The following is a 15,395-nucleotide window of genomic DNA, read 5'->3' as shown; positions in this document are numbered from 1 at the left end:
AATTACTTCATATGGATTTGTTTGGACCAACTCGCTCTCCAAGTCTTTGTGGAAACTATTATTGTCTTGTTGTTGTTGATGATTTCTCTAGATATACATGGGTGATGTTCCTAGCTCATAAGAATGAGGCTTATCCTAATTTCACTAAACTTTGTAGAAGAGTTCAAAATGAAAAAGGATTTGTTATTTCTAACATTCGTACGGATCATGGAAAAGAACTTGACAATTCTTTATATGAAAAGTTTTGTGATGAACATGGTATTGGTCATAACTTTTCCGTACCTCGTACTCCTCAACAAAATGGAGTAGTAGAGAGAAAAAATCGTACTCTGGAAGAAATGGCCCGCACTATGCTTTGTGAAAACTCTTTGCCAAAATATTTTTGGGCGGAAGCCGTTAATACCTCATGCTATATTTTGAATCGAGTTTTAATTAGGCCTATCCTCAAGAAAACTCCTTATGAGCTTTGGAATGGTAGAATACCCAACATTAATTACTTTCATGCCTTCGGTTGTAAATGTTATGTATTAAACAATGGAAAAGATAACTTGGGTAAATTTGATTCAAAATCGGATGAAGGCATCTTTATTGGTTACTCTCTTACTAGCAAAGCATATAGAATTTATAATAAGCGCACTAATCTTGTTGAAGAATCTATTCACGTTTCCTTTGATGAATCTAATCCTTGTGCTACTAAGGATGTTGTTGATAATGATGACTTAGAAATTACACATGAGATTCATGACTTGACAATTCAAGAAAAAGTTGATGGTGATACTCAAGTAGAAAGCTTTCAAATCAAAGAAGATGAAGTTATTAATCAACCTCAAGATGCCATGGGAGACAACCAAGATCTTTCCAAGGATTGGAGATTCGTGCAAAACCATCCAAAGGACTTGATTCTTGGAGAAGTTTCGAAAGGGGTAACCACTCGCTCGTCTCATAGAAATTTTTGTGAAAATCAAGCTTTTGTTTCTCAAATTGAGCCTAAAAACTTTCCGGAAGCTCAAGATGATGAAAATTGGATTTTGGCCATGCAAGATGAGTTAAATCAATTTGAAAGGAATAAAGTTTGGGCATTAGTACCTAAGCCTCTTGATCACACTATTATAGGTACTAAATGGGTTTTTCGTAACAAGCTAGATGAATCCGGAAATATTGTTAGGAATAAAGCTAGACTTGTTGCTCAAGGTTATAATCAAGAAGAAGGTATTGATTTTGAAGAAACTTTTGCACCGGTAGCTAGATTAGAGGCTATTCGCATATTACTTGCCTTTGCATCTTTCAAAAATTTCAAGCTTTATCAAATGGATGTGAAAAGTGCATTTTGAATGGGTTCATAAATGAGGAAGTTTATGTCAAACAACCTCCCGGCTTTGAAGATCATGTATACCCCGATCATGTTTTTAAACTCTCAAAAGCTTTATATGGTTTGAAGCAAGCACCACGTGCATGGTATGATAGACTTAGTTCATTCTTGCTTGACAATGGCTTTACTCGTGGAAAAATTGATACTACTCTTTTCATTAAAGCCAAAGGTAAAGATATGCTCATTATTCAAATATATGTTGATGATATTGTCTTTGGTGCCACTAATGATAATATGTGCAAAGAGTTTGCTAAGTGTATGCAAGGTGAATTTGAAATGAGTATGATGGGGGAGCTTAACTTCTTCCTCGGACTTCAAATCAAGCAAACTAATGAGGGGATCCTAATCAACCAAGCCAAGTATGCGAAAGAACTTATTAAGAAGTTTGGCATGGAAGGATCAAAGCCAACGAGCACACCAATGAGCACATCAACTAAGCTAGACAAAGATGAGAATGGTAAGGCCGTCAATGAAAAGATGTATCGAGGTATGATCGGCTCATTACTTTATCTCACTGCAAGTAGACCGGATATAATGTTTAGTGTTTGCATGTGTGCTAGATTTCAATCATGTCCTAAAGAATCGCATTTAAAAGCTATTAAACGTATCTTTAAATATGTTGGCGGTTCTCATGACTTAGGATTGTTTTATCCACGTGGAGTTGCATTTGATTTAATTGGTTATTCGGATGCGGATTTTGGAGGTTTCAAAGTTGATCGTAAAAGTACAAGTGGGACTTGCCAATTTCTAGGGCACTCTCTAGTGTCTTGGCATAGCAAGAAACAAAATTCCGTAGCTCTATCTACCGCCGAGGCGGAATATGTAGCGGCCGGAAGTTGTTGTGCCCAAATATTGTGGATCAAACAACAAATGGAGGATTTCAATTTGCAATATGATCATATTCCTATTAAATGTGATAATACTAGTGCAATTAGCTTAACCAAGAATCCAATTCAACATTCTCGAACAAAACATATTGAGATTAGACATCATTTTATAAGAGATCATGTTCAAAAAGGGGATATTGAACTTAACTTTATTAGTACCGACAAGCAATTGGCGGACATTTTCACAAAACCCCTTGGTGAAGAACAATTTTGTTTCATTCGACGAGAACTCGGCATGTCTAATCATTTATGAAAAAGTTGTGTTCTTGATGTCAAAAGTTTTTTTTGGATTCAATGTTGAGTTGATTGAATTCGTAAATATCATACTTGATGGAGAGTACAAATGATCTTGATAAAGAAATCACCCTCCAAACATTTTATCATATGATTCATTTTCCTGTGTTTGGTATGCAGAAAAACAGTTTTATGGTCTTTAATGCTACTCCTCTTAAACGTTTTCTGGACTTAACCTGCATTTGTCAGTGTAGAGACCCGTATTTTATTTCCATAATTCTTTATGTTTTATTAAGGCATGAGTTGTGATATAAAATGGAGAATGAGTTCGGATGTCGAATGTGCTAGAATTTAGAAGTTCGGGATGCAAGTGTAATATGCATGGGTGTATAAGTGAAGGTGTGTGTAGGGGATAATTCTCCCCCACATATATTTCTTTTCTTTTCCGGGCAGACACACACACGTTTCTCTCTCTCTACTCCCTCGACCGACTCTCTCTCTTTCTCACCTCTCCTCCAAACTTCTCTCTTCGATTTCATCGCCTTAGAATGAGATTTCGGAAAAATCCCAAGTACTAAAGTTGTTCTACGCGACGAGATCTTCCTATTGATCGAAGAAGAATCATGATCGAAGCACTTTGAGGTTTCCTCCATGTTCGGGCTTGCTTCTAACCCTCGAGGTAGGGATCTCCTACCTTCTTTACATGTTTAAGTGTTGGTTAGATGTACAAGAATCAAGTTTGATCATTTATTTTGAGTCTTGAACAAATCTGTTATATGCTGATAATTTCGTGGGTTTTGGAAATCTGTCTTTTGGGAGCCCTCTGCTAGAAATCACTGGCATTTGTCATGATTAAGACCTCAAGGGGCGGGTCAGGGTCGTGACAGTCAGTCGGATGTCCAAGCGGATGTCCAACCGGACAACCGTGAGGTTGAGACTTATTCAAGCTTTTGCGTTGCTAACTCTGATTTATTAAGTCTGTTACACTTAGTTTGTATGAACTTCATGGCTTAGTGCTTAAATTGTCTCTTATATACTTCGCCGATATGAATTTCTTGTCTCTAAGCTTGCAGGGATAATCATTCTCGGTAATACCCCTCGCATTCTTTAAAAAGCTCTCTTTTAGGGGGAGCATGTATTAAGGGGACACAACAATAAACACCCGAACACAATTTTCTTCCCCTATTCTTGTCCTATTCGGCGCCGCATCCCCTATCCTATCTCTATTCGGTGCCGCATCCCCTATTATCTCTCTTTCGGCGCAGCAATTCAATCAATTCGGCGCACCATTTCAAACAATTCGGCGCACCATTTCAAACAATTCGGCGCACCATTTCAAACAATTCGGCAATCTCATACTCTATAAATTCAACAACACAATCTCTATCTCCTCATCTATCTATCTCTCCTTCTCTCTCGGCCTAAATCTCTCATCAAGCAATGGCAAACATACCGCAAGGGTTACCGTTTGAGTTTTACGAAAGAGATGCCGAACGAGCAGAGTTCAGGTTGTTTATCCAAACCATTTGGATGCAACTCTTTATCTTCATTCTGCTGTGTGCGTTACTTACCATGAGAATACCACCATGGTTCGGATGGAATGTAAATGTGGATACTCTGTGGTATTGGATTGGCATTATAGCTGCCGTTGTAGCAGCCATTATTCGAGAATACGAAAATCAAGGACGCCAAGCTCTCAATGAACGAAGATAGAGTGCTACAGGGCAAGAGCGGCATGGTGCTGGAACCATGGCCCTATTGTTTTTCTCTTTTTAGTTTTTTTTTATGATGTCACAGGGGGAGAAAAAGCCAAGTTTTAATTGATCTATCTTGCCATTTTGGGCAAATTTAAAAAATTGCTTGCTATGATCTGATGATTATTGCTATTACTCGTTGATCATAGATAACTGCTTTGGTGCATGTATTAAGGGGGAGATTGGCATAACTCCTACTTGAATAAAAACTATCATTTTGTGTCATCATCAAAAAGGGGGAGATTGTTGAAAAATGTATGCATTATAATTTGTGAAAATTTATATGCATCTCTATTAATTATTTTGATGATTAATTCAATGATATTTTTATTCGGCAAATACAAAATTATCGAAAAGTCGATTCCCGAACTAAATATTTTCGTGACCTTGAAATATAGCATAAAGTCTCTTGGATTCATGATTTATATTTACAAAGACTTTATTGAGCTCAATACATGCTTTAACGGGTTTATTTAGATGAAATTGTGAGCCACAGGTTGACGAACCGGCTGACAAGCCGGCTGTCTGAACAGAAAGCTGTGACAACCGGACGACCACCCGGATGACCACTCTATCAAACGGCTAGTTTCAAACGGCTAGTTTCCAACGGCTAGTTTCCAACGGCTAGTTCCAACGGCTAGTTTCCAACGGCTAGTTCCAACGGCTAGTTTCCAACGGCTAGGAAGCATATGGATGGCTATATAAGGCATCAAGAACTCATTAATGAGTACACACACAAGCTACAACATTCCATATTATTGCAAGAGCAAATTCTCAAAAGATCAAAGCCAAAAATTCTCATTGTTCTTCCACTTTCATATTATTCTTGAGAGAAAATTTGTACAAGTCGTGAGCGATAATTTTCATACCTTCTTCACATACTTGTATTTCCTAAGTGAGTGTTTGAGTCAAACACTTGAAAGCTTAGAAGACCAAATTCGGGTTGGAATTTGGGTGTTATTGTTTTTGAGAAGTTTTCGGAGAAAATTCTTGCGGTTGTGCTAGCTCCTCGGGAAAGCTAGAGGCATTCGGTTCTTGTAAGCACCCGCAAGACTTACAAGTTGTAATCTTTTAAAGATTAGTCTAACCTTCAAGTAATTGCTTGAGGAGAAGTGGAGTAGGGCCGGACCGTGGACAAATCCGGACCGAACCACTATAAACGGGTTCTATCTCTCTATCTCTCTATTTTGATTGCATACTTATTGTTTGCATATATTGTTAGAGATAAATTTTTATTGGTAATTATTACTAGCAATCCTATTCACCCCCCCCTCTAGGTTGCATAATTTGGGTAACAAAAGGGAAAAAAGAAAGGATTTTTGTGGGATTTTGAGCTAATGGGCGGGCCCGTGGGTGGGCTATTGGGTGGGCACCACGGGCAGGCTCACGAGCCGGGCCGAGTAAAAATTCATAGGCCCAAGCCAGCCCATTACAAACTACGGGCCGGGCCGGGCCGCCCGTTTCACAGACTCGGACCGGATAAAAGCCCGATGGACTGGACAGGCTTCGGGCGGGCCACGAGCTTCGGGCTAAATGATGACCCTTAGTTTTAGGCCTTGCCACCAAGCCAAACCCTTTCCGAGCCCATTTCTTTTATACAGAGTACTTTTTAGAAAATAGAATTTGGTCAAAAAACAAAGAAGAAAGCGTTATTAAAGAAAAAACATTTAATGAGTTCACACGTGCATATATTTTAGTCTTGGGTGCCGCTATTCGCAGCCCTTTATTTTCTCCCGTAGCCCACTACATTTCGGTAAATGGTTGTTGAAAATCATAAATAATATTTCGGTAAATTGCTGTTGAAACCAAGATTATATTTCGGTAACTACATGTCGAAAATATGTTTAACTTTCGGTAAACAACTGCCGAACATGCATTTTCGGTAAACATCTGTTGAAAAAAATATTATATTTCGATAATTGGATGCTGAAAATATATCTCAATTTCGGTAACTAACTATCAAGTATAATTGAAAATTTTTAACGGGCTATGAGAGTAAATAGAGGGCTGCGAATAGCAGCGCCCTTAGTCTTTTACTTCTGTTATGCTTTGTGTTAAGATGGCTCCTATATATGACAATTGACAAGTATTCATTTAAGGCCCCTTAGGCTATTTTTTCATCGACTTTGGCAACCTTTTTTGTTTGTTATTTTATCTTAATTTTTACTATTAAATATGTGTACATGTTTGTGTCACATCGTTCGTCTCAACGAGGGAAATCATAAAGGTGCAAAAACGAAACCAAAGTTGAAAAAAAAAATTATATAGGACAAAAAAAAGGAAAAAAATTGTCTTTTTTGAAAAGATGGTTTTTTGTATCTTTTTGGTCGTCTTTAGTGAACTTTTTTTTAATTTTTAATTTTGAGCTTTACTTTTATACATTTTTCAATTCCTCTCGTTTAGCCGGACGATATGATATAAAAATTATACCCAAATCTAATAAAAATTAAGAGAAAATAACCAAAAAGACTACCGAAAAGTTATCCCAATGGAGGCCTAACTCTTATCAGTTTATCTAGATTTTGTAGCAAGTATAAATTAATTCTTCCTAGTTGTGGTCATCGTAAAACAGAAGGTCAATCAATACTAAATATCTTACCTTAAGATAAGCGATAAGTGAAAAGAAGTGGAAGTCACCCAGTAACCCGGAACTCACCGAGCCTTTTGTACAAGACTAACAAACGCTAAAAATATTTGAATAGAGACAAAACTCAAAAAGCCCAAAAAGCTCCCAAAAAAGCTAACGAGAACAATATACAATCCATTCCCACATGAAAGTGTTTTTGTAAATTCTAACTTCGTACTTCAATTGATTTTTAATTGTATACTTTTGACGTCAATTGTAGCATAGCCTATAATTGTCAACAATATATTACGAAAGAAATCTGTGTATTTCTCACCAAATGATGCCCACTTTTAATATGTGCATGGAACAATTTAAATCGGTATTTGAATTGGCTCCGCCTATCTAAATGGACCCTGTAATTAGGTCTCGATGTGCCCGCCATAGATCAGACGGCGGCACAACGTATCATCCACAAAAATATCGAGATGCTTGGATAATTCTAGCCGCCATACTTCATTTTCATAACCCGACTAGCTTAATTTTGTTCTATTCGTTATTCAAAGACTAGCTAGAGTTACCCAACTACCTTGATTTTTTGCACGAACAATGTTCGACGCTAGATACTATGGACAGATAGAGCAATTTCAAAACTTGCGATACCAAATCGAAGGATTCAAATACATTCAACATAACTTTTACGGAATCCCCTCGTAACCAATTTTTTTTCACTCACATTTTTGGAAAGAAGATAATTTACAAAAAAAATGTTACCATGATCATATATTGATTACACGATAACATAGTACATCAAAAATGGACACAATTACTAGTTGATATAGGCACAGCTCATTCCAGCTTTTGGTCCACAAAAAACCCACATTTTAGTGTGGGATGGCGCACTAGCAAACTTTTAGCAGTATTTTTGTGAGTTTGAATGAAGGCTTAGGTAGCCTCAAGGGCTTAGTCCGGTTGGTTGGTAAGTTTGTTCCTTATACAATTGATCATGATTCGATTCTTGAGATCAGGCTGCAACATATTAATTTCTTGGGAATCCTCTAATATATGCCGGCGTGGATGGCTTGTCTTTGACCGAACCGGGAAGGAAGTTAGTTGAGATGCGCGTAAACTGTTAGTTGAGATGCGCGTAAACTGGCCCGAGTACCCTCGATCCTCGAAAAAAGAAAGAAATGAGGCTTGTAAATACTGCTAAAAGGTGAAGTTGTACTATTAAATGAGAACGGTGACATTCTTATTCTGGGGGAATTTGATTGTTTTAAGTAACGTTGGCCTCCTACCTAGAGAAAGAAAGAGGGCTAGAATGTTAATCTTTTGTTTGGATCTATACATAACGAGAAGAATTTGAAGAGGTAAGCAAAATAAGATCACGAGTTCAACATCTAGCCAAAAAATTTATTTTTTGCAGAGTCAGATTATCGAGCAATGACCTGTTCCATTTACAACGTCATGTGCCAATGGTAGTGTGAAGTTTTTCCAATCTTCCTATGCCTAAAAGGAAATTGATTTTGGCACTATACTTTTAGCCATTGGCACTCCACTCTTTGTATTTTTTTTATTTCAAATTACAACAATGCCCTTCTTATGTGTGAGAAAGTGGATGAACACTAAAAAATAAAGGGTAATTTGGTAATTCTACATAGGATAAAGACATAAAAGTAAGATGTCGGATCGTGCATTCAACGGCACGGCTCGGATCTCATCTCGGCAATGAACGACTAAAAAATAAAGGGTAATTTGATAATTCTACATAGGATAAAGACATAAAAGTAAGCTGTCGGATCGTGTATTCAATGGCTCGGATTTCATCTCGACAATGGACGACTCTCGGTCGTTCATTGCTGAGATGAGATCTTGGTCGTCGGATGCACGATCTAACGGTTCGAATCTTACACAACAAGCATACTGTGCACAACAGACTCCCCCATTTAATGGAGTGCTAAAATCACTTATTAAAATGCCAAATGGCGAGATTTATGCATATTGCATACATACGACAAAGGGGAACATGCCCTTATTGCATGGGGCAGGCATCCATGTGACATGTACTAGAGGAAACCCTGTTTTGTTGAGTCACATGAAGTACTGGTAGTCATCATCCATGACATGGGGGTGTTCTTCATGTTCAAGTTCAATCTGGTTCAGGGTCATTTTTTGGATCCTAATGGTTTACCTTTAAGGGCAGTATAATAGGTACAGTCTCGTTTTCAGTAATTTGAAAAGCAGAGCATGAGAATGCTTGTTTTGTTGGCCTAGCTTGATGGTATGCAGTACCAAAAAATGATTTTTCGAGATACGATGCGAAACCAATGACATATCACCCTGCGTCGTCGTCGACGCAAGTATGTAGCAGATTGTTTGGTAAGGGTTTTGAGAGAGATTTTGGGGGTTATAACTTGAGAGAAAATTTACTTAAAAACGTGCTTTGAGAGAGGAGGTGGTTCCGAGAGCCCAAAAGTGAACAAAGCCACTCTGTGAAACCTTTTTTTTTTTTTTTAACTGGTAGAACGATGTTTAGTAATTTTGAGAGAAAAATTCAGTAGGATCCTATTAAAAACTACTACTAACTTTTATCTCGAAAAAAAGTTGATAACATGTATCTGCGGCATGTGTTGTCAGATTCATAATGAACAAAATTCTACAAATCTATCACCAAAAAAAAAAAAAAAAAATTTCTACAAATCTTACGTAATTACCAAAAAAAGCAAAATCCTATAAATCTCAACAAATCATTGATGTTATGTATCTGTCCTAAATCTCGACCCTCGCGGCCGGGCCTCTTAATACCTCTGCCCAAGTCCACTTCAACAATAATTACACTAAAAATTAACTTATTTTTCCTTGATGGAAAATGTTTGATTTCCAAGTCTCAACTTCCTAAGATTGAATTGCATTTGAATGAAAACCAGGACCAAAAATGGAGAGTTGGCGGAGCCAGAGGGTGGTCCTCGTTGCGCCCGATGATCAAGCGCAGTTCTAGTGATGTTGACAACTATAGTTCTCCTCCCACTAGCTCTATACATATGAAGGAAAAGTGAGTGCTCTTTTCAAGTATATTGGTCTCAGTCTTCTGTACACACCAGCAGAAGATTACTACCCTATATACACATCCCCCAGAGAGTATTGTCTCATCGCACCACGCCGCTATATATCTGATGGAGATTCCACTGCACTTAATAATACTTATGTCGAGACCTAAGCTTTGTTCACGAAAATGAAATTGCAAGAAGAATACCACGTCACTTCCGCCAGAGAGTATTGTCTCATCACATGACGCCGTTATCTGTTAAGGATCTGTCCTACAACACTTAATACTTATGTCGAGACCTAAGCTAAGGTCCCGCCGCGTGTAAGTGATGTCAGAAGTAAGATTAGTCTCAATAACGGATTACGGAGACTTGAACTTGGGCATTGTTCAACCAAATCTAAATTTCTAATCACTAATACCAACCCCTTATTGGTATATGTACACATTTTCATGAAACACAAGACTTAGTTTAATTTGGTTTTATTTAGATACCATACATCACTAGTTTGGGGCAAAAAAAAAAAACCCATAGCAATTTAAATATAATGGAAGTTATCAATTTTCCCCTTAACCAAATACTCCCACCAAATTTATATCAAAACTACCGTGCTCAAATCCATACAAAAATGATGAGATAATAACAATAGAAATAAGATCAATAACTTCGAAGGTTATTTTTGGTCCAGTGTAAAGTTTCTTGGTCCTATTGTGAGCCATTGCAGAATTTGTCCAAAGCGGGAGCCCGAATCACATGTAATTTTACATTGAGAACAAAAATTATAGTCTAAAATATAAATATTAATTACTAATTACGAGTTCTCAGAAGAACACGAGATTATCTACATATACATTATCGCATAAGTATAGTTTTATAACTACGACCCAAAAATTGTCGATAACTTGAAATTTCATGGGTTTTTTTTTCCGAACATATATAATAGTATAGTATAGTTAGTGGGATAATTGAGGGATGTGCAGGGGCTCGGGCCTCGCTTGCACCCTTCTGTATAGTACAACACTTTGGTAAAGATGTAGCAATATTGGTAATATTGCACTCGGCCTTGTAGCTTATTCAGAGTATATTCAATTATCCCAATATGTAATCGTGTCTTACTAAAGTGTTTAAAAGGGAAAAATAATAACAGAAGACAATAGAACTAAATATGGTGACCTAATGATGTATTTTTGGGTCTCACATATGAAAAGAATTGACGTCGCCAATTCCGTTGCGCTCAAGTGCAGTTACAAAAACGTTAAGACCAATTATGTAAGTTAACTAATGATTCAACGAAGCCTAAAGAAAACAAATTTCGTTGCTCTCAAGGCTCGCTATTACCAAGAGCGAGCTTGATGCGCTCTATCGACACATGCTGCGAAATAGACCGAATTCGAGTTCGGGGGTAGAGAATACAACAACAACAACAAAAACGAGAAGCTCGAATCAAAAAAAAAAAAATTACAGCACAAATGAAATCAAGAAAAGTTCCTCAAGTGGAATTGGGCCTAACTAACTGGGGCTATATGGGCTAATTTTGGCCCACAAGAATATATAGTTGGCCCATCTTGGAAACCGAATTGTAAACAAACAAACCCAAACCGTTTTGTCTCGTAAGAGAGCCCTAACGGAGTTCAGCAGCTCCTGAGCCTCTCTCTCTCTCTCTCTCTCTCTCTCTCTCTTCAAGGAGGAAGGATGAGTAGGAAGCTGAAGTTTCACGAGAAGAAGCTGTTAAAGAAGGTTGATTTTCTGGAATGGAAGAGAGAAGGTGGACACAGGGAAGCTCAGGTCATGCAGCGCTACCATGTCACCGGCCGAGACGATTACAAGAAGTACCAATCATCTCTCTCTCTCTCTCTCTCTCTCGCTATATATATGTGTGTATATATTATCTATCCCCTCTAAGTGCACATTCTAGTGCTGATTTTGAGATTGTGGCAATATTGTGTATTTGAAATTGTGAAAGCAGAATGAATTGATTCGATAGATTTCTTATTGCTATTGGGGTTTTGTCTTAAATTAGCGTTTGTATCTTCTATACTAACCGTTATTAACGAGTTTAGAGCAAGTCCACCCTTGTGCCAAATATCATGCCGAAATCAAAAATTGGCAATGAAGCATTCGAAATAAAAAATTGGCAATGAAGCATTGTAACGGTCGAGGTAAAGCTGGGACGTAAATGGTCGAATGGAATGATCCATAGACAAGTAAATCCCTTATGAATTCCAAGGTGCTGACCTAATTAACTACGTTTGAAGGGAAGGCGACTGCTCATGAATTTTACATTTCCTTTACTTTGTAGATCAATAAAGAATTGAGAAACTCTTAAAAAAAAGGAATAAGGAAATAAAATCTTGTTTGGTGTTCACTGGGGTTGAGTAAATATATTTTCGGGGTGTTCAAGAATGGCAAAATCTTACTTCACCCTTGTTTTATTCCCACATTTTGGCAACGCCATTTTTACTGCCAAATTTGGCATTAACTTTGCCGTTTTTAGTGCTGATATGGAAATTGTGAAAAAAAATTGGTTGTGTAAATTTTTTAATGGAGAGTTAATTGATTTGATCAATTTCTAATTGTTGGAAGTCCTTTGTTGTAACCTGTTTGTTTTTTATACTGTTGTTTTTATCAATGAATCAGGTACAACGGTCTCTGCAGAAATGTTCAGAAATTAGTGAACATATTGAAGCAGAGGGACCCAAGAGACCCTTATCGTGTTGAGATGACAGATGCTCTCCTGGAAAAGCTGTGAGTTATCTTTTAACCAATCAATTCGTTATTTCCTTCAAAAGGTTCTGGGTTTAATGTTTTTTTTTGGTCTTAAAGCTTTGGATATTTGGCCTGTCCTTTGCATAGATATTGTGAATTTGCACGATGGTTTGGTGTTTATGTTTACATGTTGTAAAGCATCCAACTCAAAACCAATTGACCATTAATGGAGAGGCCATTCAGGCTCATATACTAGTTTTGGAGGTTATAATTAACCAATGTGAGACAAGCTCTAATCCTCCCACGCATGTACAATCCTTGACCCACACGTGGGGAGGCAAACAAAGGATCCATAACATTGGGAATTTGGGATCACAACTAAACAAAGAGACTCTTGTCCAAAAGCCTTTGAAACCCTAGCTCTAAAAACCATGTTAAAGCATCCAACTTAAAACCAATTGGCAATTAGGCCGCCTAGGCTCAAAATTCTAGTTTGATAGCTCCAACCTAGTGAAGGGGCGTTGATGCCTTCGTATAGGTTGAGTTGCCGGATACGGGATCCTCGTACTAGGCTGGACCAACATCCAGCCAAGAGAGTGCAGTCTTTAGAAACAACAGGTTGGGAAAGCCAGAGAATGCTTCGCGTTTTCTTAACTTCTTCCCGCCCTAAGGTTATGATGGTCACAGATGTGCCTTTTGTTTTAATGACAATTCAGGACATACATGATTATAAGGAACCTCTTCGTTAAACTAAGTATCACATTCTTTCCTTATTTTTATTTACAGTACTATATTTGACGAGTGCTTCTTGGCAATCCAGGTATAATATTGGGGTCATACCATCTAGAAAAAGCTTGGCCCTGTGTGAACGCTTATCAGTTTCGTCCTTCTGCCGGTAAGTGAGCTGCATTTGAGGTTTCTAGTATTGTGTGAACACACACACCATTATGGTGGTATTCTTTGGTTTTAACTGTCAATAGGAATATAAGCTTTTCTGACATTTTTAGAGATAATTTCCCTTATAGGTGTATTCCATTGTCGCACTTGATTATGACATGACATACCTGTTTGCTGCACATGGATTGTTTTTCTTGTGTTCGAAGTTTGTATATTATCCAATTCTTTTGTGTTATACATATATATTCATTTGCAGGCGCAGGCTCTCAACTGTGTTAGTGAGGCTGAAATATGCTGAACACCTCAAAGAAGCAGTCACGTATATACAGCAAGGGCATATCCGAGTGGGTCCAGAGACAGTAACAGACCCAGCATTTCTTGTGACAAGAAGTATGGAAGATTTCATCACTTGGGTAGATTCATCCAAGATAAAGAGAAAAGTGTTGGAGTATAATGACAAGCTTGATGATTATGATGCAATGAACTGAGATAGTTGAGATCCTTCTCTCCTCTGAGAGTGAAACCGAGTACTGGTTTAGTGTTCATAGTCGTACTTCAAGATCCAATATTGTCTTACCTCCTCCTTTAGACTCCCCTATAAGCAGGAGCCTGGTGCTGGCTATGGCCTTTTTTTTGTCTTTGGTCTGCTATGGCCTTTTTATTGTCTTTGGTCTGCTATGGCCTTTTTTTTGTCTTTGGTCTGCTATGGCCTTTTTCGTTGATCAAATTTTAATTAACCATGTTTATTCGTACGCCAACCGACCATGTATTTGATGTTTGGTGTATCAATTGGAGTGACCCATGCGTGCTCTCTAGTATTGAAAACATGTTGGAATTGAGAAGAATTGCCTAGTTTATCTTATGACTTGCGTTTAGCCTTTTCTTTGTTCTTCATTTTTGGTTTATTTGTTTTCAAAACAAATATTGGGAAGATTTGGTTTGCTCAAAAAAAAAAAAAAAAACTGGCCCTCCTCCTTTGGAGAAAACTACATGCCAACAATAAGAATGCTTTTGATTCTTCCTACGGTCTTCTGTAAAACTTCTCATGTTCATAATCAATTCTGTTAGACATCTGTTGGCTATTGTGTCTAAGCACAATTCTGTGGTTAAATGGAGTTATAGTATGTAATCAAGAACCAATGCCGCCTGCGGACTATGAGGATGTTTGGACCTGGCCTTTCTTCCTCCATTTCAGTCCCAGTTTGCTACTCCAGACTTTGTTGTCTGGACCATCTGACCTACATCTAGCCACCAAGTCTCTTCTACTTGGAATGCAATAAGGGTTCATGATGAAGGGAATTGAGCGTTGAAAAACAAGAACAAGAGAAAAAAAATTTCAAACTCGCAATATAGAGAAAGTAATCTGTTTCTTATTATCAAAAACTCAACCAACTTATCCTATACAATGTCGTATGCCCGGGGCCTACGTCATGGCAAAGCGATGAGTCTTATAAATTGGGCTCCCTCCTCTGTTGATTAGATCACGTTTGAAGTCCGAATTAGGCCTCACATCGTAAAAGTGTCAAGACCTCTGATCTCTCCCATGTCTCCCATCTCCGTCTGCTTGGTTGTGTTTTGTTTGTTGGGGGTTTCCCTCATGACTTTGTTCTTTTCCTAATTTTTTTTAAATTGTTCCATCTTTATTTTTTCATTTTTTTTTCACTAAATTGGTGCAAGTCGTACACGCTACATAGCATGCTGGCATAGAGAAAAGTGGAAATGAAGTATGGGGAAACCATGAACTTTTTCCAGGGAAAAACAAAGAAAGCAGGAGAAAAGGAAAGCTCAGGGAAATCTGGACCTTTTGATCTAGAGGAAGAAACTAAGTAAAGAGAAGAGAAGTTTTAGAAACCGAAGTCTGGAGAAATATGAACTCAAGAAAAAGGGTGAAAGGCAGGAGGAAAGGGGTACAAAGCAAAGATCTGGAACAAAAATCCGCCT

The 15,395-nt window shown here is 37.8% G+C and overlaps 1 protein-coding gene across 1 annotated transcript; it reads left to right on the top strand.

The window, feature by feature from the left end:
* The first annotated feature begins 11,435 nt into the window (after nucleotides 1–11,435).
* Nucleotides 11,436–14,316, top strand: LOC131298078 (uncharacterized). Its single transcript, XM_058323367.1, has 4 exons — nucleotides 11,436–11,680; nucleotides 12,489–12,596; nucleotides 13,378–13,452; nucleotides 13,711–14,316. Exons 1-4 carry the CDS (start codon nucleotides 11,544–11,546, stop codon nucleotides 13,940–13,942), a joined length of 552 nt encoding a protein of 183 aa, XP_058179350.1. The 5' UTR covers nucleotides 11,436–11,543; the 3' UTR covers nucleotides 13,943–14,316.
* The last annotated feature ends 1,079 nt before the right edge of the window (nucleotides 14,317–15,395 follow it).

This window comes from Rhododendron vialii, chromosome 8a, assembly GCF_030253575.1.
Source record: "Rhododendron vialii isolate Sample 1 chromosome 8a, ASM3025357v1".
In the NCBI taxonomy this organism is placed as follows: domain Eukaryota; kingdom Viridiplantae; phylum Streptophyta; class Magnoliopsida; order Ericales; family Ericaceae; genus Rhododendron; species Rhododendron vialii.
This window is presented reverse-complemented; position numbering and strand designations above follow the sequence as displayed.